We start from the raw sequence: 25795 nt of genomic DNA on the forward strand, positions 1-25795 counted from the left end.
GTTGCTGGGTTTGTAAAGTTATATACATGTCTCCTTTTATCCTATAAATTAGAATGTACATGGTTGTTATACATTAAAATGTACATGGGTGTTATAAAAGTAACATGTATATGGGTGTTATAAGTTAAAAGGTATATGGGTGTTATAAGTTAAAATTTACATGTGTGTTATAAATTAAAATGTACATGTGTGTAATACATTCAAATGTACATGGGTGTTATAAATTAAAATGTATATGGGTGTTATATATGTGCTTGTGGATCGTCGAGATCGGGCGAGATCGAGAGAGACCGTCCTCCATAGCTGCTCCATCTTTGGACATCAAATTATAAACGAACGGTTCTGTTGCATACCTCACCAATAGTAGAAAAGTCTTCTTATTCATATTAAACATAGACTTTTAAAACGAGTCTGTGTCCATGTGTGTGCGCACGTGTATTCTCACACACCCGATTAATGATACATTGATGATATATTCAAGTAGCATTGTGAAAACGACATTTAATTGTTTGATTATAAAACACTCCCACAATACTAAAATTAGCAATGTATGTACATACAGGTATAGAACAGACTGATAGAGAGGCATATATCCAGCTAGAAAGATGTTTTTATAACGATAGACGCAAGTAGATGTTTGTTAACGAGATTTATTCTTGTATTTTTTTCCCCACGCATTAGAAACTATTACCATTGTGAATGTCTCAATAAATTCAACAATTTTCGCCATGCAGTTCTTCGAGATACGCATAAACATTCTTTTCAAGGTCATAGATATCATACATCTAGCCACGCCCCGAAATGGAAATGAGTTTGTAGAAAAATATACTGGATTGCACTTGGTAAAATACGGAGAATGCAATTCTTGGTCAACATGTATATGTATTTACGATTATAATAATATATACTAAGTTTCACAATAATCAACTACAAAGCTAGAGCAGTTACATTTTTTAAAATATTCTCTCATGGACTGCATGCGTCTCGAAGTCAAAAGGGCAACAACTCCTCCAAGAAAGAAAGAGAACTGACAGAGTTGTCAAAATGTGCATTTTAAAACGCCGAATACTCTGTGTTCTGTATATATAAATCTTCCAAATGTACATACTCAGGTTATCACCGTGCTATTTATTTATTTATTTATTAAATCTCATCGTTTGAACACCTAAAGAATATATATGCTCAAAAGATTACAAAGCATTAGCTAAAATGTGAAAGGCATTAGTTGAAATGTACTGCAGGAGCAAATTGATTAGTCAAAAGTCGTATACATTGGTGTTGGCGTCGAGATTTGCCAATGTCCATGATAATGAATCAAAACCTGCAGGAATAATTGAGCTAAACTGATTGGTGAATGCTGCAACACGCTAGGGGTAATAACTCTAAAAAAATTGGAGAAGAACAAGAGTTGTCTATATACAGGACATCAAGCACGCCCTGTACTAGTTACCAAGGTTGAAGGCAATAAAGAATGAAGAGAATTGATCCCGCCCATAAATTCAGCCAGGACAATATTTCCATCACCTGAAACAATAAATAAGTAAATAAATGTATAAATAAATATGCATATATATATATATATATATATATATATATATATATATATATATATATATATATATATATACATATGCAAAAAGAGATAAGGCAAATAAACAAAATATTTCGATTACAAATTAAATAATCTAGATCTAAAGTTATTTAAATTAAAGTGTATTTTTGAATGAGAAAATTTTAAATTGACATTAACAAGGCGGTTAATATAATGTTAAAACCGGTACGTCTCATAAATAAATGCCTATTTTAAAACCTTAATACCTATTTAGAGTCCACTTAGAAAAACAAACCAGAGGAAAATAAATTTAGGACATATTTGCAATAAAGTATAAATTGTTTCCTAGTTTGAACAATGATGTGGAGAGAGAGAGAGAGAAAGAGGGAGAGGGAGAGAATACGTTTTGCCCTTACTGTTCGCATCAAAACGTGTGAAGAGAGACTGGAATTCGTTTCTGTTCAGATACGAATCAGTCGGGTTGACATCAACAAGTAAGAATATAGTTCTTGACAATGAGCTGGGTCCAAGTTTTAACTTCTCCATCATGACACCGGTTTCCTGTACCGATATTAGGCCATCCTCTATACATGAAGAAAAACAATGATACTTTTGTATCCATGAACTACACTAAGAAGTCGCTTCTACCGTTGGTTATTCGATCCTTATTTTCTTTATAGTCGGCAAGTTTCTCCCAAGTTCATACAAAATGATGTCCATAAACCGTCAGGTTCGACCGACGTTACAACAAAATCAGACAAAACGCCTGTATGACTTTGTATCCATCCATCCCCACAGATTTGGACTAAATTTATTAGAAACTATTAGCATATATCGTTTCGTCTTGAAAACGTATGCAAATGATGCAAATGAATGACATGACTAAATATAGAAACACCTTTAAACAACTTCTTCTTAATATCAGTTCAATTAAATTTCACGGAAAGTTTCCGGCATCAATGGCATGTAGACTTGTAAATGAGAGAGAGAGAGAGAGAGAGAGAGAGAGAGAGAGAAAGAAAGAGAGAGAAATGCATTTAATAATTACATAGAAATATCATAGGCTGTAAACCTTTATGGAGAGAGATACATATACATACAGAAATACAGACAGACAGAGACAGACATAGAGGGATACTAACTGTTGCTATCATAATGCAGCAATGCTTGCTCGAATTCAGGGTATGTGATAGTATTGTCCTGTAGGATTAGACTATCAACCATGGAAAACACGGTTTGGACATTTTGTTGCAAAGATAGAGCTGTAGTGGTTGATTCCGTGGATGATGTATCGGTTTGAGTCCGTCCAAAACTATAAACGAACAAGAACAACTAATAATCTTCATTTTTTATTTTAACTTACACTTATTCAAAGAAGATGACACCTCATTTTGCTGGAGCTGCCATTTTTATAAAGTTTGTGAAATGTATTGAACCGAAACTATTGTAAGGTGCAATTTTACAAAGTTTTACGAAGTTATGTGTGTCGCTCCCTGCTGCGTTTCCGAATACTTCATTACTGTGTCTGGTAGCATTTTTCCCGTCGAAAGAGATTTAAATAATTCAAGTCGAACAAATGGAATATCTTAGAACTTTAAAAGTAACGTACACGAATCTTTCAAAAGAGAAACGTTTTCGATCCTCACAACTAAAAAACCGGGAAAACGTTCAAAACAGAACATAAAAATATCGCAACAGAAAGCAAATTAACAAAGATTTTGGGGAAACGTTTATATCTTTAGATAAAAATCTGAAGTACTTGTAAATTTGTGTCGAAGTATTAAACACCTACATGTATATTAAAAGGAGTAATGCATTTATTTGCAACAGTTAATGAATAAATAATTATTATGAAGATTTATGAATGTTGAGTAAATTGTAAACAAGTGACCAATAAACGTGGGTCTCCTGGCTAACATAACTGCATGCATATTTGCGATTGTGAAGGTTATCTGACGCCACATTTACAGTCTGCTGACATATTTACTTCTGATTTTATATGGTGTTACTGAGTTGGAATAAAATCCTAGAATCTCTAGAACAAATGCTACAAACCATGCGTATAAAGAACACAAAAGGTGATTTTGTATGGTGTCACGCCGTGGAAAAAAAATTCCTCGAATCTCAAGAACAAATACTGCTAACCATACGTATAAAGAACACAAAATGTTGTGCTATTTAGTTTTCGGTAATCATAACGGAAACAAGGCCAGATATTTCACCATTCAGATTTATATGGGTTGAAAATCGTCTGATAGTGACCTAAGTGGGAATGACATTTCATTGTTATAGATTTTGTTTATACAAAGCATAGCCTATAATCCTTATGCTTAGCTATTTTATAAACCTTATTTCAAGATATCCACAAAACTCCATAACAATGTCCTGGCGATAAAATGTCTTTTCTTTTGGCTCTCCTCTACTAAAAAGTGATTTTCAAAATTGTACTCGAAGTCAATAATGGATCAGGAGCTGAACTAAAATATAGTATTTATTTGGTCTAGTATTTCGGCTTCAGCATTAGGATCTTCCAGTGACTTTCTTTGTTCTAATAACTGAAAAATCAGAGACCCGTGTGTGGTTGTAAACAATCAACAAAAGGCATCCCGTTATATCAACAGCAAATCTTAAGTCAAAATTTAGATGAATTATTATATTTTCCTTGATCAGTTTAGCGTTGCCACCCACGAGCATGGTATCAATGAGTGAAAATCGTTTTCACTCACGACCATGATATTAGTGAATTATATCTCCAAATATTGCTTCGTTGCAACATCGTCATCATTTAATTACATATTGGTCTATCCAACCGAGTTGAATAAAACAACGGTAGAAGGGTGTGCGCACCTTGGATTAAAATCTTATGAACTTTAAGTGGTGGCACAAACCCATACAAGACAAAATAGAACAGATCTTTGCGTGTTATTATATATGGTACCGAATGACGCCCAGGTCCTGTTGTCTAATCCAGGTTAATGCAGCATTGTTTTTTTTTCTTGTGCGAGAGTTCATTCCTGACAGCCATTGTCATCGATCCTTGAGTTTATTATCGCGAGTAAATCAAAATTGTTTAGCGGCGAGACCTTCTGCGAGTTGCGTCGGATACTGTCGTACGTTTGTTTATAAATTTGGATTTATATATGTGTGTGATCAATCCATTGAGAACCAATAAAATACAGGGGCTGCATCATTGCCTGGCCATGCAGATTATTGGTAAATGATATATGATATATTTATTTGCAACCGCAGGTCATATCAGTCCACATTTAGATTATCGGCACGAGCACAGCAGTGGCTTCAAATCAAATCACCATTGCGGATTCCTCTTTCAAGAAACCAATACTGACCAATATCGGTGAGCAGCCCAAGTTTGACTTTTGTTTTTAATACGAAACAAGATATACCAGGTGATGTCGTGTAATGTGCTGGTCAAACATATCGCCTTGCATAGCAGTGTCACGAAACACACCAAAGATATTAGTGAGTAAAAATACATGTTTTCAAGTACAAATTTTGGTAGTCATCCAAGTGTTTGTTCGTAATCATTTTTTTTTCTCTCTGAAATCATCTCTCAAACCAGTGATGAAAAAAGTCTCGTATGGGTGGCAACTGTGCACCATAATAGTAAGGATGCATGCCTTCGTGGACGAGTAAACTAAATGTTTTTATCAGCGGCCTCTTCATATCAACAATGATTGTGAATCGATCGTCACCATCAGTTTTACGGATACTGGCCGGTCAACCCTAAACATCACATATTTTCCTTATCGTTTGATTTGGGGCTTATTAAAGCATTTGATGGTGTTGCTAATGTTTGGTTATTAAGTGGCCGTAATATACAATCAGGTTCCGACACACTAAAATAATTTTTCTATTTCAGTTGGTTTCTTTAGGTACCGGAATTTGGATGCGCTGCAGGTAGCTTTTTTATATGGGTGATTGTTATTACAATGAGGTGACAGTGACCACGAACATTGCAATCAATGGATATTAAATCGCCATCGCAGATTTAGGAATACGTGGCCAAAGATGACTAAGTAATGTAATTGAGGGTCTTGATCATGTCTACTGGCGCGAATAGAGCTGTTGTCTGATATATTTCACCGTGACATCAAGCGATGTAAGAAACAGATCAACAGTGTTTGGGCCGCTAGCGCCCTTAGCGTGATGTGATATTGGCGCCTCAGGTTTCCATTCACATTTGAAAACATTGTTACCATACCCACATTGGACGTGTTCTACAACTTAGACCGTATATGGTTGGTTATTGGAAACTTCCACTTGACTGTTTAAACATTTGAAATCTGCATATATGACGCACTTGCACAGTACCTTCTTTATTCCTGGCTACGCTGTCAACTTTATACTATTTTTACCAGGTTACGGCATGAACCTAAATTGCAGTTTTTCATTGAATTCACCTCAGTGAAAGTCTGGTGACTTGCGATTAAACGGCTTACTCAGATGCACATAGAAAATAATATTTGCTTTAACTGCAGAAGTAACTGTTATCCGATTCCTGAACGCATCTTTGAAACACGTTTCACTAAGTTTTTATGTCCTAATGCAAAGGACTTGTGAATAAAGACTATTAAGAGAATAGTTTTATTTGTGAAGGACTTTAAAATAAGGACTTCGTGGAATGCATTTATATTTAAGGGGCTTTGGAGTAAAGTAATGTGCAAATATAAAAATAAAAACATTTTCGGCATTACTTAAGCATTTTATAATATCGGTGTACATTAGTTGTAATTAATATAATGAAAACGAATGTTAAATATTGAGTCACAAGGTAAATTTCATCTGAAACTTACTTTCTTTTGTGGTAGTCTTTTTGTTAGTAATTAGTGATGAATGTATTCAACCAAATGCCAAAACATCTGATATTTAACAAATCGGCTAGCCTGACCTTGATTATACATAGGATATTTTAGTGCACAACAAAAACAAAAAGACGTTGTGGGGTTTATACAAAGGCACGTTTGAGATTGGAATGGATTTCATAGTGTATTGAACGACTTAATAGATATCACTTATATATAGCGATGTATAATTTCAGAGAGAGAGAGAGAGAGAGAGAGAGAGAGAAAGAGAGAGCGAGTGTGACCAAACCTCACACAACACAGGCAAATTAATGCTATGAACATCAAAGACATCCTCTGCTAAAGAGAAACTTAAGAAAAGGAAAGAGAAAGAATTATCATTAGATAATGCATCTACTAAACGAGGGCAATTTCATTAGGTGTATATAAAGATATTATTTTCATTAAAAGTGAGGACATCCAACTATTCCATGACGTTTACACCTTTTCACACAGTTAAAGAAATTACAGGTATTCTTTTAATAAATAGAAAGATTACCTGATCCAAAATATTTCAGTTGTGCAATGAGAAACTTTAACACATAATCAATTAGTGTAAAGCTGTTGGTACATCTTATCATGACCTATAACCTTTTTCGTATACATCTTTTAACATTTTAACACTTGTTAAGTTCTTCTTCTCTTTTACTTATCTGAAATATCAACTTTTAACATTTTAGTAGCAAAATTGCTCGAAACAAGCATATATGGCTATATATATATATATATATATATATATATTGTATTGTATTACACTCATTGCAGGTCAACTATTAGTGCCAATCATTAGCATGTAGCTTTTAATTAATTTGTATTTCATACTTAAGAGTGACTGCTCCTGTGTCCTATTGGTTAGATCGCTTTTCTCGGATATGGAAGGTCGCTGGTTGGAACACCGGCCGAGTCATGCCAAAAACTTTTAAATATGACATTAGCATGTGCCTCGCTAGGCGCTCAACATTAAGATTTTAGTGATAAGATTTGTCGGTCTGGTTTCGAGATATTTTGTATGGATGGGACATAATGCTACGTGCCTGAGGCATGATGTCCCAGTGCTAGATATTACTATCAACTGTCACACATCGGACATCATAGCAATGTGACTGAATTGTTTTCAAGCTATGTTAAAAGTACACACACACACACACACACACACTTAAGAGGCATGAAAGATATGACTATATTTATGTAATGAGCTATTGAATAATACAAGTCCATGTTAAAAGATCGCGTTGCCTCAAGCAGTTAATGACGAATTACATAAAATACCAATAAATATAATGAACCGGCTTGCTAATACGCTAATATTTTAAAATTTAATAAGTAAAATATATATATTTAAAAGAATCTATCAAAGTTACCAACGCAAACCCACCATCCCTTATATATATATATATATATATATATATATATATATATATATATATATATATATATATATATATATATATATATATATATGTGTGTGTGTGTGTGTGTGTGTGTGTGTGTGTGTGTGTGTCCTAACGATCATTGTTTTCAAACGTAAGGGTAATTGGTGATATTTCTTACCTGTCTAGGTGCACAGCCTCAAATGATTGAAGTCAATTATAGTGTTCAGAGCAGAAGTTTATATAGTGCCGCTATAAACAAAAATAACAAAGACATATCATTAATTTGATGTGCTATGTCGTATTAGACCTGTTAGTAGCGCTGGCATTTGTTTATATATTTACTATCCAATTCTGGATATTATTCTTAAGCCAAAGAGTTTAATGAACAATTATGCAAATTAGTTTCAACATTTTAGCCCTTTAGTATGTTTGCTATGATGGAATGCCAGGTAAATCCAATACATGTCTTGATTATAATTTGAACTAAAATATTTCAACATGTGCTTTTACATACGAAAAATAGTTTTGTTTTTCTCGCTGTCGATCTATTTAAGTTCGGAGACAAACAAATCTTGCATTCCGTCCGAAATCCGAAAATGCCGAACTAGAATTATTGGTTTTGATGACCGTTTTTGAAGACATTCTATAAGTTCAAAATTTCTGTATTCTTATAAAATGGCACGAGATGGTATATAAAAATTGGATTTATTTCGAACGTATATTTGTTTTATATTGGTTTTGTATTTATTGTTACCAAACGTATTATCTTGCCATCTTACTTCTTACTATACACTGTTATCGTCTTTCTTTATGTGCTTTTTGTCGTCTGAAATCTTATCATCAAGTTCTTTAATAATAATCAGATCCAAGTCAATGACTGTTACAATTTGTATTGATTTCAATCGATTTTCAAACACTGTTACAATTTATGTTGAATGCTCTATAGATTTTCAATAACTGTTACTTTTTGTATTGCCTTCTCTATAGATTTTCAATACCTGTTACAATTTGTATTCCCTTCTCTGTAGATTTTCGATAACTGTTACAATTTGTATTGATTTCTATCGATTTTTAAAAACTGTTACAATTTGTATTGATTTCTATCGATTTTAAAAACTGTTAAAATTTATGTTGCTTTCTCTTTAGATTTTCAATAACTGTTACAATTTGTATTGCCTTCTCTATAGATTTTCAATAACTGTTAAAATTTGTATTGATTTCTATAGATTTTTAATAATTGTTACAATTTTTATTGCCTTCTCTGCAGATTTTCAATAACTGCTACAATTTGTATTGCCTTCTCTATAGATATGCAAAGTTTACCCTGAACTCGCTAATATAGTAAAACAACTTAAGACAAAAATGTACGTATGACTTCGAGATAGCATATTCGTTGAAAAGGTTCGTGCAAGAAATCAATTTGAGCCTGAACCAAATTTAAACTTTTTAAAACGGGAATTTTGTTCTTGACTATTATTAAACATGCCATCCTTATTTTCAGACAAAGATCGTTCTTAAGATTTAGAACCGACATTTCTTAAGATCATTAAGTTGTATTTTCGGTCTGCTCAGTTTCGTTTCTTTCTCGTTTCTTTCTTTATCAGGTATTACGAGTATAGTTGACATTGGCTCTTTTAGTCTCTAAGATGCATTTCGTATTGCGCAACAGCCATTAATAAGGGTAGCGTCATGTAAAAAATGAGAAACGTATAAACATAAATCTTGAAACATAGGTCGCATTTATTTACTCTCCCCGCTTGGCCCGAGTTTACAGAGATAGAGCAAATTATTAGCCAATCATCAGCGTGTATTACTGTACAAAGGTATCAACTTTAAGACCACAAGAAACACAAAACTATACAAACTTCGGTAAGTATGAATCTCTAAGTGAAATATGTTACCCAGTAAACGTGTTGACTCTACGAGCTTACGAACTACAGAATATAATGTGTTGGAGATTATGGACGAAATAAATGTTTCTCATCATTAAAATCACCCGAAATATGAAGGAAATTAAATAAGAAAAAAAGAACATATTGTCCATGAAATGTTTAGTCTTCAGTGCTATTCAACTGATTGAGAAGGACTATTTCTTCGTGTAGGCTGCAAAGGACGACATTTTCATGACGATTGTATTCGGGTTACAGGAGATTTCTTTATTGTGATCTGTATCAGTTTCGGGCGTTTCAGACATTAGCCAAGTCTATAGTGAACAATGCAAAAACTGAAGGGGCTGTCCTGCAAGTAACTGTCACCACTTATTGATGGGACGTTTACTTATTATTGTAAGGTTAATGTCATCGGTAAATTTTATAATGCGATTTAACCCGGCCACTTTCCATAGGCTGTGAAATGTCATTACTGTAAATAAAAGCCCGCAACTCACTAGTAAATAGCACTTGTTACATTTATGTGCATTTGTCACAGGTACGTGTGCTTTAAGGCGCACTGACAGCTTCTCGTACATTTAGACCGATAATATTTAAATATATGGCTGACATGTAAGTTTGAAAGACCACAATTTAAACATTCTTATACCATTTTGATGACATTCAAAAACCATTAAAACTTAAAAGTAATGTTTGTTCATCAGGTGCAAGTGTTTACATAGAGAACTTTGATTTTATATAGTACAGTATTGAGTAGGGTGTGGTTATATCTGATTCCACGATTCGTCAATCCTCAATACATCTTTATCTTCGTGCACTGTCTGGGATGATGTTTGAAAAACAATGTAGATTAAGTATATATATATATATATATATATATATATATATATATATATATATATATATATATATATATATATGTATGTATACACCGTACCTTTGATATATAACAAAATATATAAGTTTCATTTCAATTAAATAATTATACAACAAGTAATTATATAGATATGTACATGCATACTTCATTTCTTTTAAATACAACATGTCTGCGACATGCTGCCCAGTGCTAGACATCACAATAAACTGCTACACTGCGTACATCGCAGCGATATGACTGGAAAATTGTTAAAGCTACGTTAAAAATAAAAATCACACACACGCACACACATAACGCACAACTGACTTAAAACTGACTCCATGAAACAGTATATTGAAGGAGAGAACCAACTCTTGACATCGCTGCATGTCAGTCCGCGACAAAATATAGTTCTGCAGCTATTGCAAACATTCACAAGCGTTTTTTGATTATTGGTAAATCGATTATTTGCTGTGCTTCTATTTTGGTTTAATATTGTTTAATTAAATAAAAGATGCTTATGATTTAAACACAAGAGATAGTTCAAAATGAAGAAAAAAATACACTACAAGAATTGAATCGCTAGCTTCTTGAACAGCGAACGCGCAGCCGTTGAATGAAGAATATATTGATACGTGTGGGCGATATAGACTAAGCGAAATGACGAACCAACTAAAGGCAATTACAGTTTTAAAATTTGATTACAGTTGATCTAAGCCATGATCAAGCTGTACTTATCATTGCTACGCAACATAGTACTGGTTGTGTCCTCCATCTCTCTCTTTCTCGTTCCACTGGTCGATTTGTCTGTCAGCATTACCATCATTTGTTCGTGTACCACAAAACAGTGTATTAGATATCTGTTTCAAGATAGAAATAATCAAAGTCAAAGTCAGTGTGCAATAGAATATCGATCCCAGTTACACCTATGTTAAGCAGGATGAACTCGGTGAAGTATCTTTCATCTTTCAAGTGGGTTACTCTAAAAAGGAGACGACTGGCATGAAGTTTAGAAAATTAATGCTTGCCTGTCCTAAGCTCATACACCTTAATTTGGAGTAGATTACAAACGGAACCCCACTAGGGCTACTGCGGGAGATATATTTCATGAAACGTTTGAAAAGTGTTTATTAGACCAAGACAACTAAAATAGCGGAGGCGCAAATATACATATATTTCTTTCAATAGAGGCAGAAATCAACACCGAAGCAATAAATAATAAAACTATTCCCCCCATTTTTTATTCTTGTGGACATAAAATATACTTCAGTTCTTTTAAGTTCTCGTTTACATTCGGTCCTTGGTTACACAACTTGTTTAGGAGGTAGAAAGCAGACAACTTCTAGACAGCTCTAACCTGCAAATATCTTAGGCCAGGACAAGCGTATAAAATGTTCGTTTCACCCGTATCAGTCACATATTAGCATCTTCGTTTAGAATCCAGCAACAATGACTATCTAAGTTCGTGGCTTTAAATCATTCTTAAATAGTAAGCCATAAAGACTGTATTTTGTAATAAAAAAGGTTCAAAATGCTTTAATTCCGCACACTTGAATATAACTAAAAATTTAACATGTTGAATGCGGATCTTCACATAAATAATTTATCAACAAGCGACAGTTTGTCTTGTGACCAAAACCACGTAAGACTTTCTTGTACATTGTCTTCACTATAATAACATTAGTAGCCTCACTAAAGGAGCCCTAGCATTTGAAATATGCATAGTGTCCTTTTTCAGGCGGAATACCTCTGCTACCATCATGCTATTCATAATAGGTCTCCCAACATTCACTAATTATGAATCTAGAACAATGTCCAAATTTATAATTGTTGCATTCGTGCCGTCGACCCTCCCATTTGTGACAATACCTTTCAATGCTGTCAAATACTATCAATGCTGTCAAATACCATCATTGCATTTGTCACGTACTTATTTAGTATTTAGTATTTTGAAATTTTCCTAGAATCGTGTAAGCGGATATGGAATCACCATTCAAATATATTGTCACAAAGGAGATAAGGTAATTTGAGAATATTTACCAGTAACGCAGCCTCATTATGTTATTTTTTTAGAGAAATGTGTATAAATGTTATTATGATGATACCCAATAAATATTTCTTATATCAAATAGATATATAATGGCTAACTGTGTTACATTTCCATTATGTTTAGTGATTCAAATGTAACACGAGGTCTGTATACATAATCGTCCCGTTCACGTTTAGCTTACGATCTGTTTTTCTTGACAAAAGACTTGCATCAAACAACAACTATGAACGTGATTAAACAGCATAGTTAATTGACTGATTCAGCAGCCAAACCAATCTTACTGGATTATGTAGGAAAGCTTCCATCCCCGTCCTTAACACTACTCACCATCTAGCAAATGGACATAACGTATAATTTCGTTCTACCAATTATATTCCTACACAACAAATCATCGATGAACTGGAACACAGCCTAATGTACACAAGTTCTGACTTTGATTCGTTGCATTAACATCGCAGCTAATGCAAATTTTCTCGCCGATTCCATCTTTCGATGGGAAAATGCTCTTTTGAATAAATCGTATGGTATAATTTTTTCATCATTAATGTAATTTGTTTATACTGCTCACGATTTCGAAACAGACTTGTAAAACTATGTAGACTGTTTGGGAATTCATGCCCATGTAGATTTAATTCGGGGCTATAGCTAACGTCGAAGAATCTGCGTCGAAGATGAACCAGGATGTTTTCAACTTCAAATGTATGATTGATAGATGTCTAGGTAACAAGCACAAATGACATAGTGATGCGCCATTTGTATGTATATCATATCAAATATATTTTTCTAATATTATTGCAAAGTCATTCATTATCTGTGCAGTACATGAACGTAGAAAACACATGCATGTCCAAAAATATGAGTAAGCATATGGAAACAAATGTCTGGATACATTCATTTGATAAGCGAGTGTTATATCAAATATGATTTCAATATAATTTATTACCGTACTAAATTATTCAAAATAGTTTACATGAACTAGAACGCTACTCCCTTTCTACAATATCATATAAGTAGTTCCGATCTGCATAAACGAAGAAAGAAAGAAAAAAAACGAAACAAATTAAAAGGAATGGTGACTGACAATATGATGGTGGATAAAGTGGCCAAATTGAATCGCAAGGACTCTGCAAAGTCGAATATCAAATATACTGATAGGTCTAAGGCTCATCCGTTTAAGACATATCCTTCTAAGTCACGTACGTGGCAAGAGGTTATTGTTCCTATTCCTGGTTGATATATACCAAATTTGTCTATGTTAAGTAAATTTGCCACATCATGAATGCACTGGAAAGTCAAGGATCAGCGGCAAAGATTGGTCATTTACATAGCAGTCACTGGACAGAAGTCAATCTGCTGCAAAGGTAAACGATATCATTAATACATATGAATGGACATGAAAAATATATGTAATTATATTATATGTAATTATATTATATGTAATTATATTATACATGAATATAAAGGATGAGTGGTGTGCATGTATGTACCAACGAGTTTCAACCAAGTTTTAAAAATGGTTTCATATAAGATTGAAGCATACGACCTGTCGAACGTTGCATACGATCTTTTTGATGGTGTCGTCAACGAAAACTAGCAATGTTGCCACGTATATTATACAAGTCAAAGACATCACATCTCAAACATGGACATTATAGAGGATCAAATAGCACCATCCTTTGACGAATATTCGAATATATAGACGAAACAACGATTGATGTTGACATGGAAGGATAATGAAAAGAGCAGTATCTGAACATGTGAAAGTTTCTGTAAATACGTGATGATCTTTCTTCTAGAATGCTGAATGTAATTACACTCCAATTGTGATATGTCATGTCGGACGGTATTATTCTGCATATGTTCCCTGAAGGCTACACTATGAGAGTGGTACGTCACTCTAATTATTAATTACTGAACTGTATCCAAGAGGTGTATTACCTAAATAATTGAATATCTAGTCGTATCTAGAGTGGTTCAAATACTCAGGGAATTGATTATTAAGCGAATCCACTTAAGTGTAAGAACTAGTAGTTTCTGCTGCACAACGCTTAGATGCTGTATAACATTATCATACATTTGGTAAAACGTCAATACCCCCATCCCCCCCATGTCCAACAAAACAACAAATTTGTATTAGATAAGAAGTCAGATTGAAACAATCGATTTTTAAAAAAAAAACACCACGATGCGTTATTTTGAAACAATCGATATTTAAAGAAGCACAACGAAGCGATTTATTGAAACAATCGATATCTATTGAATCAATCATGAAGTGTTTTATTTTACCACAAACAACACTCCAAACGTTTACTACATTGAGAGACATCAGAACATACTTACACAAGATTCATTGACCTTTCTAAAAGAACCAAGTCATAAGCAGACACAGCCATTTACAATTTGTGTGGTTTCAATTAAAACCAAAGCGGACAATGCTCCGTTCTGGCCCTTATTTGTTTTAAAAATGTCAGCGAGAGGAAAATGTGGCATGAAACCACATTTATATAAAATGCAATCTTTACCAAACTAAGTTGGAGGAGTGACTCATCTAGCCTTTGTCAGCGTCAGGGAACATTTTAAAATAATCAAAATATTAAAAAAAATGATTTACAATGTCATTCTTGCTTTTCATTTCACGTCCCAGCTTAGCAATATTCTTCGTGCAAAACCATACACATTTTTAAAAAATAAATTACAATGAAGCCGTTTGAACGGTTGGTACCAAATGTACAAATATGGGAAGAAATTTAGGAAAGTGCAAGAAAAGGTAAGATAAGAACATAATGACCTCCTATCGGGGAAGTGACAAGTAGGGGTGGCACCGTACCACATGACATCATGTTTAAAATCGGGTACGTTTCGGTTTGGGTACGTGTTGACCTGTTCCCTGTCAGCTGACTCATTGGGGCTCTTACTGAGCTATCTGTCAAATCATAAAAAGCAAATTAAGTTGCAGATTGTATTGAGTAGTTGGTCTAACACTCAAAAAGGGATTCCTCGGAAGTTGACCCTTGGACCATTGATTTCTATTAGTTTTATCAACGATATCTTGTATTTTGTTAGACGTGACTCTTTATATAACTATACAGATGATACACTTTGTCTTTTTTCTCATCAGATTTCTTAACATATTTGAAGCAGAGTCAAACATTTTGATTGATTGGCTCACTGCTAACATAACGAAAGCCATCCCTGAAAAGTTTCAAATAGTAGTTGTGGGTTAAACGATATTTAGTATGAAGCCTGTAAGAAACATAAACAGTGCATTCATGAATTGTGAAGAAATTAGCCACAAATTGATATACATGTAACAAATCGCTGTCGGAAAACTTCAAGGCATCGATCTGTTTTGAGCGTACTAGACTAGAAACACTGACAATCGTATTTATATTTATCCTCTGAAATTTACATTTCGATCTTTAGTCTGAAATTTCCAGTGAGAGGAACCCTGTTAAACCTGAACAAATACAAGTGTGAACTCTGAGATTTGTGGATGATGTTTTCACAAGCAGCTATCATAAACTGCTACTGACAACTCTAAATGAATGCAGACTTCAGATTGTGGCTATAGAGACTTTTAAAATGCTGAGTAAACATAATCCCGTATGTTCGGACGTTTTGTTTGTTTAAAAAAAATATATAATTTTAGATATTTGTAGTCTACAAATTCAAAACCTTTTGAAAAACGTTAATGAAGCCGAATGCTTAAAGCCATGTGTCAATATTTTAAATTTTCATTTAAGTCTTTCCGTTCTGCTGTATTACTTTCAAGCAGTTTGGAATGAATAAAAAACAATCTTGGGTTAAATAAATACCACCAATTGCGTTTAATGTTTTTGTATCCAATCTCCACAAGCAACATCAGTGGCCGATATTTTCAAGCTTCCACCTTTGTGTTGATCTTGTAGCTAAATATTCATCTGAGGAAACTTGATGGAACTGAACATAAGTTGTATAATTATTAGAAGGTTTATCATATACCAAAATGCAGGACTTGAATTTGGTGGACAATATTATATGTCAGATTTTAAAATATAAATTAACAATTTTTTGAAAAACTAGGAAGATATATAGTAATTTGTATTGACTATACTTCTGCGTGCATAACACAGGCGAAATGGTATCAAGATCACTGATCATTTTAACTCATCCTTTTCCTCATTTTGTCCTTTTAAGTCATTTAGTCAAATTTTGGCTAAGCATACATTTGCATTATGGAAAGAGAAAGCAAGGTGGATAGCCAAATTTGGCTAATCCTTCAGTCACATAGATTTGGGTTTCTAACACCATGCATGTAAATTATGCAAAAGGGCATTGCAGTCAATACCTTAAGAAGTAAAATTATTATTTGCGAAGAGCAACTATAAAATAAATAGCTAAATTTGGCTAACTATACATCGCTCTGAGCATACGTAGCCAATATTTGGCTTATTTCAATTCTGCCTGGTTCCACCAGCATTTAGTACAACTATTCTGTAATTACATATATATGGATTTGACATTAGTCAAAAGGACTACAAGAATATTTTTATGTGCATTTAGTAAAATTTGGACAAGATAATTTAGCCACAGAAGAGGACTGATTTGATTAAATGGAAAAACGCAAGTGAGATCCGAAGCTGCTATTACTGGTTTTGAATTCTGATTTGGGTGGATAACATACCCTGAATATGTAACATTGCTCAATTCTAAGTTGTATGAAGCTTAATTTGAGAACAAATGCTTAACAAACGCTTATACTGTAAATTGCATTAAAATATTATGACTCTCTTAAACGAATTGGGTAACTGGACATCGGTGTTACGCATTGCTATTTATACCCAAGACAGTTGGTTATAAGCTCTCTAAAATTTAGTTGCTCGTGTAAACTAACAAGCTAGTTGCAACTTCCGAATATTTACTGGCCTTAAGTACTACATACTTGGAACTAATTACGATACACACTCTTCTGGATTAAGTTTTGATGTTTTAAACCATAGACAAATGACTTGAAATATGTGTATGTGTGTGTGTGTATATATATATATATATATATATATATATATATATATATATATATATATATATATATTCTAATTGTGATCAGAACTATGTACAAACTGAAGGAATCTTATTAATAAATCAACATTTTCGGTGAAATTATCATGAGAGGAAATTGTATTATTGAAAGTGTATGTGGGGGACCGCGACTTAATTGCTTGACCATTTCGTTTCATGATACGTTATTCCTCTGACACGTTTTAGAACTGTTTATGTAGTTTGGTCTTTCTTGGCTAGGGATGTATCTTGAATATTCACAAAGTCAAATTCTCACCTTAAACGTTTGGTGATGCTCCGAAATATCCACGACGATTATGGAGGGTTGATATTTCAAACGAAACAAAATAAACATTACTTCCAAGTTTTTGTTAAAATCTAGTTATTGTTCATGATGTAGAGTGGCATCAAATTAAGGTATAAAGCATAACCTGAAAGCAATAGACATGCAGTACGCTTCGGCTGTGTTCCAAAGACATGCAATGAAAATTCTTTCAAGCAGAATGTTCGAAAATGATGCATTACGTCCAATGTTTTACTGCCCTATACAATGTGATATGAACAAAACAGACAACTTACATCAAAGCCAATAGTGCGCGCACAATTTTAAGAAATAAATTCATCTAATGTATGTATTCACTGTTGCATGTCAACCGTACTTCCGTTATATTTCAGTTGTAGTAAAAACAATTTGTAAGTGCAGTGATATTATATAATACTGACAGAAAATTGAAAATGGAATCAAATGGTATTTGAATGTCAGGTGTGTTGACATTTATTTGCAATTACGGTGCTAGTAAAATAGCCTAGTCGTATGCCGCTTGCAATTTAGATGGGGAAAATTACGGTTAGAATCGTGGTTCTCCAAAGATAGTTTGATATAATTTGAAAACAATCTCTTAATTTGATATTGCAGAGCTAACATGCAAATCAAAACATAAATTCCGATACGGACTAAGACAGGATTTTGGTACAAAGCAAAAAGATCTCTACGTATGGGTAACGAATCAAACATGTGGCACACCCTTGTTGTACCGTGTAAGAGGGATCACATACATACATAGCCAGACACAGTATATTTTAAATGCAGAAGCAATAAATGAAGCAAGTGTGTAGAAACAAGCTACATTTAAACGAACACTTGCCATACCTGAAGAGAGACATACAATGCAACGTGCGTAAGACGTTAGAACAATTTTAGATAAAAAGAAAAACAAGATCGGGAATAGGAAATGTGGATGGCCTTGGTGGTTATATTTTGATGTGTTACCCCGAGATGGGGAGGTGAAACGAATTTTAAAAGCAGTAAAATAGAATGTTCAGATAAATAAAAAACGAATACCATTCAAATAAACATTGAATAATATCATCTAAATAAATGCTGAGTAGTACGATTTCTAATTATAAAGGTTTGCAGGCGAGACAGAAGAACATATAAGTGGTTGTAAATATGTGTACAAGCAACAAAACAACCGAGACGTAAAACTAAGCATATTGTTAACAAAGTTATCCCTAAAAAACCTGATTCATTTAACGGAACCTAAATACATACACATTTGTCGGCGTCAAGAATCAAGATTTATATGACTTTTCGAATGACACAGACTCATGCTTGGAAAACATAATCCTTCACAAAAAATGAATAGTTTGGTTCCTTGAAAGCGGACCTAATCTCAACATGGACGCTTTTTGTTTACCTTAGACTTAAATTTGCTAGCGCATAGACGCAAACCTTGCTCAGATAGAACTGGAGCACAAACCTCACTCGAAAAGCAAACAACGGACTGCCAGAATAACTGGTGTGTAAATAACTGATACCGAGAAGGGTGGTGTAGGGTGGCTTGGCTATACTGAAGTCAGAACTTTCAACGCTTAAAGGTGGACGCTCATGAAATGTATCATAGATGGTTAAACTTGACAATGGGTATGACTGGATGCATATTAAAGCTAGAGAGTATTAAAGCAGGCGCGTTATAACTTCCGTCTTCATTTACAGTATAAAACTATATTACATGGATTTATACAGATTACTCAAGTTTTAAGATTTCCTAACTTTCTAGATAATGTTTTTGACCTCACTTTAGACGTAAACAATGGAAATGAAGAGTAGATAAAATAGGTTATATTTCGCATACCTCTAATTTTAGAACAAAATAAATTAAAACGTACTGAGCATAGGATGTTCTCCGGATGCTTTCGTTTAGAGGCCTTCGCGCCATAGGTGACTTACACAGTCGTATCTTTACTAATGATCAGTTGAGAATCTACGCAACAAAACAGGCCCGTTGAAACGACAAAGTTGACAATGGTATTAATGGTTCACGAATTTCTACTACCATGTCCATGCCAGGACGGACGAGGGCCATGACATGCGAGGCAGCTACGTTTCGTTTAAATTCATTAACTCAGCAAGCAACAAAAACGCAAAATGTATATCTTGTATTTTGTTTGCACGCTCGACGTGGTGCTTGAGGTTATGGCGAAGTCAACGGCGCGGTCTTATTTCGGATCCTGCTGGTGTGCTGGAAATATAATGAATTCCATGCGAGAATTTTCATTAGTTCCTCGCAGGCTTCCGCTCAAATGTCGGCTATATTAGTTGGCTTCTTCCGACTACTTTGATAATATCTGACGAGGATGCCATGCAGCCTATATATCAGTGTTCAATGGTTTTGCATTTGTCAACTTCATCTAGGATAAGCTTGAACTCTTCTTCACAGATGGTCTTGTTGCTTAGCGCTTTGGAATTGCGATATGATGTTATGTTTAGGTTTCTTTCAACCAAGACAATTCAAAAATAAGAGAAACAAAACATATTTAAACCTCGCAGGTATGACCTACTCACACCTATCATTGATACGGTAATAAAACGTTCATTTATAAATCCAATAATCATATCCGTTTTCCCCTGTCGACATATTGGTTGTTGTTTTACGACATTCTTTGTTTCTCGAGTTTGAACTAATGCCATGTCATATTTGCAATGCCAGACTCTCAGTATGAAAACTCAGAGGAAATTGATGTATTGAAAATTATGCCTGCAAAACATACGGTTTGTAGTAATTGTCGAAAACTGTCATTTGAATAGCGTATTTTATTTTCGCAACGATACTGAGATATCATAGGAATAGAACAAAAACTGTGCATTCAATATCACCAAGGACCATCACAGTAACACGAATAAACGTAGTTAGCAGGTAGGTGCGTGTCCGCCTAAAAATTGGACCAACCCAACTTGGTACTCGCTAGGAGTAATTTGTCCATCTCCTGTAAGAAAGAAAACGTTTGAACAAGAAAGGTTTATATTACACTCAAATGTAATAATGTAAAGTATATGTATAAAGCATGCATACAAAGCAATCACAGTTACAATGTTCTAAGGCGGCTAATCCAGTACGATTCATTTTCGTCTCTGGTTTTGGGACGCCAGTTGGGGTTGTAAGCAATTGCAATAACTGTTATATCACTGAAAATGTGGCTAGGGCAGGAGAAGTATTTTGCGACTCAGCTTTTGTACAGCTTCTTTGTCATCCAATCAGATATTAGAAGGTTGATCCTTTTGTGTAGCTTTTCAATTTATCCGACATACCGAAGGCTACAGGACTTACATGTGATGAGATAAATGAAATTATCTGTTTTGCACCTTTTTGTTTGGACCATACATGTTTAATTTTCTCTAGTACTGTGCGAGAAAATTTCCTGGTCTCTATCATATGTTGACAGGTTTTACACCTTTTATAGCCACAGGGGCCACATTGACTAGGCGACTACAGGTTTGTTAGGGAAGATTTACTTTAGTGGGTCCGACGATTCCACGATGGACCAGTGTTTCCGATGATTTTACCTACTTTGGGGTTGTCTGGATGGTAGGTCAGTTATTATTGTTGTTTCTAGAACATGGATCACAGCATCTCATGACATCTAAATAATTTGCATGACGTCAGTTATAGTAAGGGAATAATGACTTGTTGATTAATATCTATCATTTTATTTTATTTTTTGCCTTACTACACTATTTCGCAGTTTCGTAAAGTCAGATCAGCATTTTCCGTAGTGAGTTGAATCTTGCATTGTGCTCAGTTCAATGAATTTTATGAAATCGTTATAAACCTTTGCTCGCCCAGGCTTGCAAAGAAAATATATTCGATTAGTGCGATATACTTCATGATAATAGGACATTATGTAAGATCCTCAGTGTAGACAGACAGACAGGCAGATAGATAGATAGATAGATAGATATAGATAGAGATAGATAGACAACCAGACAGACAGATAGATAGATATATGTCAGATAGACAGAGACATACAGATAGACAGAAAAAGAGAGAGTGATGAGAAAAATAAAGAATATATATATATATATATATATATATATATATATATATAGAGAGAGAGAAAGAGAGAGAGAGAGAGAGAGAGAGAGAGAGAGATGAAGAAGACAATATATATGTCTCATTTATCCGACTAAAATGGATGAATTTCTGTCTCTAGTAACATTGGATGACAGTATCCCGTACATAAATAGGTTTATGCTTTTACTGCATTTTAATACTTTTCCTATTTCTGGCGTCATTTAAAGGTGCTAGTCAGAGAATCGGGTGTTGCATAAGCGATACTCTTAATTTTCTTGTTTGCCAACGGTACGGTTTAGAAACTATTTTCGCCCTTGCTCAGATTTTGCATAGCAGTTGTTAACAAAATATAAATATTATGGCTTACGGTAAGGAAAACCAAATATCGGCAGTTGAATGGATAGTTGTTAAGTTCTCACCATTTCATCTGGCATTTTCGAGTTAAAATTTTGCCTGCGTAATAATGTCCATGACAAGATAAAAAAGGAAACTGTAGTATATTTTACATTTATCACTGTCGCTTAAGAACTGGTTAATGTCTAGAGTGAAATAATGCCGCCAGTTTAAACTTCGAGGTATACAGATTTGTTTCTGTGTCTATAGCAGGTCCAATTTTAGACATAAATCTGTTCGCAAATAACGTTTCCTTATAACTTTCCCACCCTTAAGCTCAAGTTCATCATTCTCAAAAACGTAAAGTTAAGTGTGGGGACTTTTAGCACGCTTACAATAAACTGCATGATTAGATGGCAAGCTAGTTATTAGCCAACGGAAGAAACCAACCATTTCCATCAAACACGTTGAAGAGTGCCGTAATTTCTACATCATCCATGACTCCATTATGGTTGCTGTCGTATCGGCTAAAGGTTGCCTCCCCTTGGTCATGGGTTCCACCTAACCGGCTTTTGTATACACTCACAAAATCCGCCCGTGTTATGTTTCCGTCCCCTGGAACACATAAAGTTAAAAAAAGTAGATCCTCAATACAATTAAGTTTATTATGGTAACATGTTTTTTTAGTACTACCTATTAAATGTGTGTCCTGTCAAAAGTACAGACGTGTTATAAGTCTAACTCATTTATATTTTTATTAATTACCCATACATTCTTTTCAACGAGATAATCAATTTTACAGAATGAGTGATCTACTTCGCACAGTATTATATGGCTTGCAGTTTTGAACGTTAGTGTAAGTTCTACAAAGGAACACCATAAACTCGTAAACCCTTTGCTGGACACTAACATTGTTCTTTTTTAATAAACATCATTTAATTTCTAAAATTTCATTATCTTTGTCTTATATATATATATATATATATATATATATATATATATATATATATATATATATATATATATATATATATAAAGCGATCGGATTTAAGATAGCTTACATTAGTTAATAGGTTTTTACATCCCAAACGTTGAGTCAATTCCAAGATATCCAAATAATTATAATACGTTCCATGCATGTTCTCAATGAAACCAGAAATGTCCACAACAGAATAAGCACGCTGTTTTTAAATCCAAATGTCATTGCATTTTCACAGTAAACCAGTTAGAAATTTATATCCAATTGCAATTGAATGTTTCACGATAAATCCTTACAGTTATAACTATCCGAATATATTTGACTAAATGATACAGCACTGTAATTTCAATGAATTTTAAATCAATTTACCAAACGTATCTCTCCCAAGTCCACTTGTAAATGTCTGCGCAAAACATCTTTTATATAGGACGACAATACGCAGTAGCAGTACAATAAAATAAATTTTAAATGAATCACTATTATTTCGAATTACTCAAATTTAGTAAACAAGTAAGCTGCTCCAATATAACCAATATTGTTATTTATATCTATATTATGTGTATTAATTTCATGAATATAGTTGCAAGGGTTACATAGTTAAATACTAATTTTCTTTATGAATGGGTATTTACTCTTTGCAGAAGTTATTCTTGTAAAACCAGCGCGTAAATCCACTCACAGGTTTCAATCTAAGTTGTACTCTTAATGATATCATCATCAAGTAAACTGATTTTAGGATAAAGATTCTAGAACGGCTGACATAATACATGATTAGTTGTAACACAGGTGACATTGTCTGCAGTTGAGATTATCTATTGCGACGCTTTATTTTGTTACCAGTTGGCTTGGTTGTATACAATATATTTACTGGCTGTAGAATTAGGCATTCTTAACAGGTAACGCTAGACTTGGATGATAATGAGTTCCTTTTCATTGAGAGGATTCATTGATTTAATTCAATCATTGGATGTCTATCTATCTATCTACATATATATATAACGAATTAATTTGAATTGATCTAAAGATAGTTTGAGATTATATCAGTGTGATTTAGTTATTAATATAGGTAAGGTAGCACATTAGTGAACATCAGTTGGAATGCCACCGGATTATTTAGGATTTCAACCACCTTAGTGTAAATTACATTTACTTATTAACTTTGAATTTTCAGGAAATAAATTAAATTTTGAATTTCACAAAAAACTTTTCAGTTTTAGTTCTTTCATGTTACTTATTGTTGAATCATATTAATAACTATACATAAAGCTGTTAACTGATATACTTTAACCTTATGTGTCGTTCTGACCTTCACTCTTAGGGAAGAAAATGCATATATAAATAAATAAATAAATAAACAAGCAAATAGATCAATAAATAAATAAAATAAAAATGTACATATAAATATAATTACAATTTTATGTAAGCATGTATTTGTTGAATACTATTCTGCGTAAGTAGATAATGAATTTTCAAATATGTAACTTCTAAGAATGTTAAGACGCAAGGCATGTATATATGGTACTTTAGTAATATCCAGTACAAAATCGGATAATGAAGGTATGATAAAAATCGTATTATTAGTTACTCTAGCATACAACATATTTAAAAAAATATTATTTAACGTTTTAATCATCACCTTATTCTACCTCTGCTTCCTCCTACTCGTCATCGTCTTTTGAAAGCCCATATCTGTTTCAAACTGAATCGCACAGTCTACCTATTGGCGTGAAATAGGTATTTGTAACAGTACTTTATGCGAGGTCCATAATTGTGATTTTACTAAATTCCTTTAAATATGTATCTGTTTGCTTCTTGTAATCATGTCAAATATGAAGGAGTGAGTCGTGTATATACAATTAGAAAACATATATTTGGTAACTTCTGCATTTTGCGGCTACATTTACAATGAGTGATCAACAGCCTCAACTGCGTCTCTCTTACCATATCTATTCACACCAGCATGCACAAACAGCCTCAACTGCGTCTCTCTTACCATATCTATTCACACCAGCCGATTGGTAAACACGAAACCACAATACCAATCATACAACCAGCAGCTTTTTATATAAACAAAATCCATTTGACACATTCGAAAATAATGAACCATGAACATTACATACCATAATAATCCAAAGTGAAAAATTTGTGCTGTCTTGTGTTTACATGGATACTAACATTTCAGTAAAACAAAACGATTTTGACATATCGGCTCAACAATTTTCATTTAATGTCGTCTAACACAATTACTGACAGGATGTAGACACACGAATAAGAGTAGTATTACTTACATCTACATTTTCACAAAGTTTTTTGGAATGCAATCGTTGAATCATCATGACTAGGCATAAATTATGAATCATTGTGTATGGCTGGTCATAACAATTTATGAACATAATAAAACATTTACATTTTGTTTCGCTCAGTACCCTTTTAACTTGAACTGCACAATATACATGCAGATATTTGCTTCTGCTTCATGTTGGTAAAGAAAGGTTTTCAACTCAGCAGCAAA

The 25795-nt window shown here is 33.7% G+C and overlaps 1 protein-coding gene and 2 long non-coding RNA genes across 5 annotated transcripts in view; 1 reads left to right on the top strand and 2 right to left on the bottom strand.

Moving 5' to 3' along the window:
• Positions 1–632: 632 nt before the first annotated feature.
• Positions 633–8038, bottom strand: LOC149777873 (uncharacterized). 2 transcript variants are annotated; one of them, XM_089938976.1, is made up of 5 exons: positions 7966–8038; positions 6665–6725; positions 2695–2864; positions 1969–2136; positions 633–1524 (listed from the first exon to the last, which is right to left on the bottom strand). In XM_089938976.1, exons 2-5 carry the CDS (start codon positions 6706–6708, stop codon positions 1427–1429), a joined length of 480 nt encoding a protein of 159 aa, XP_089795102.1. In that variant the 5' UTR covers positions 6709–6725; positions 7966–8038; the 3' UTR covers positions 633–1426. The 2 variants fall into 2 exon arrangements, with proteins under 2 accessions (XP_089795102.1, XP_089795103.1); XM_089938977.1 differs by having other exon boundaries at positions 6665–6711; positions 7966–8033.
• Positions 8039–13749: 5711 nt separating this feature from the next.
• LOC149777874 (uncharacterized) overlaps positions 13750–25795 on the top strand; it is a 50146-nt gene continuing 38100 nt past the window's right edge. The window contains exon 1 of the long non-coding RNA XR_016415317.1: positions 13750–13943. This is a non-coding gene — a long non-coding RNA (uncharacterized LOC149777874). The remainder of the gene's footprint in view (positions 13944–25795) is intronic.
• Positions 20722–25706, bottom strand: LOC149777875 (uncharacterized). Of its 2 annotated transcripts, none has more exons than XR_016415316.1 (3): positions 25404–25706; positions 22755–22919; positions 20722–20886 (listed from the first exon to the last, which is right to left on the bottom strand). It is a non-coding gene; the product is annotated as an uncharacterized LOC149777875 (long non-coding RNA). The 2 variants fall into 2 exon arrangements; XR_016415315.1 differs by lacking the exon at positions 25404–25706 and adding an exon at positions 25225–25354.

This window comes from Sinohyriopsis cumingii, chromosome 17 (genome assembly GCF_028554795.1).
Source record: "Sinohyriopsis cumingii isolate HCF-2022 chromosome 17, ASM2855479v2, whole genome shotgun sequence".
Taxonomy (NCBI): Eukaryota; Metazoa; Mollusca; class Bivalvia; order Unionida; family Unionidae; genus Sinohyriopsis; species Sinohyriopsis cumingii.

Excerpts from the sequence above, each read along its gene's own strand:
- LOC149777873 (XM_089938976.1), bottom strand. The coding sequence starts at position 6,708 with ATGTCTTTGATGTTCATAGCATTAATTTGCCTGTGTTGTGTGAG. Across the intron at positions 2,865-6,664 it reads ATTTGCCTGTGTTGTGTGAG|TTTTGGACGGACTCAAACCG; the intron begins GTTTGGTCACAC and ends GTTCGTTTATAG. Across the intron at positions 2,137-2,694 it reads GCTGCATTATGATAGCAACA|AGGATGGCCTAATATCGGTA; the intron begins GTTAGTATCCCT and ends CTTCATGTATAG.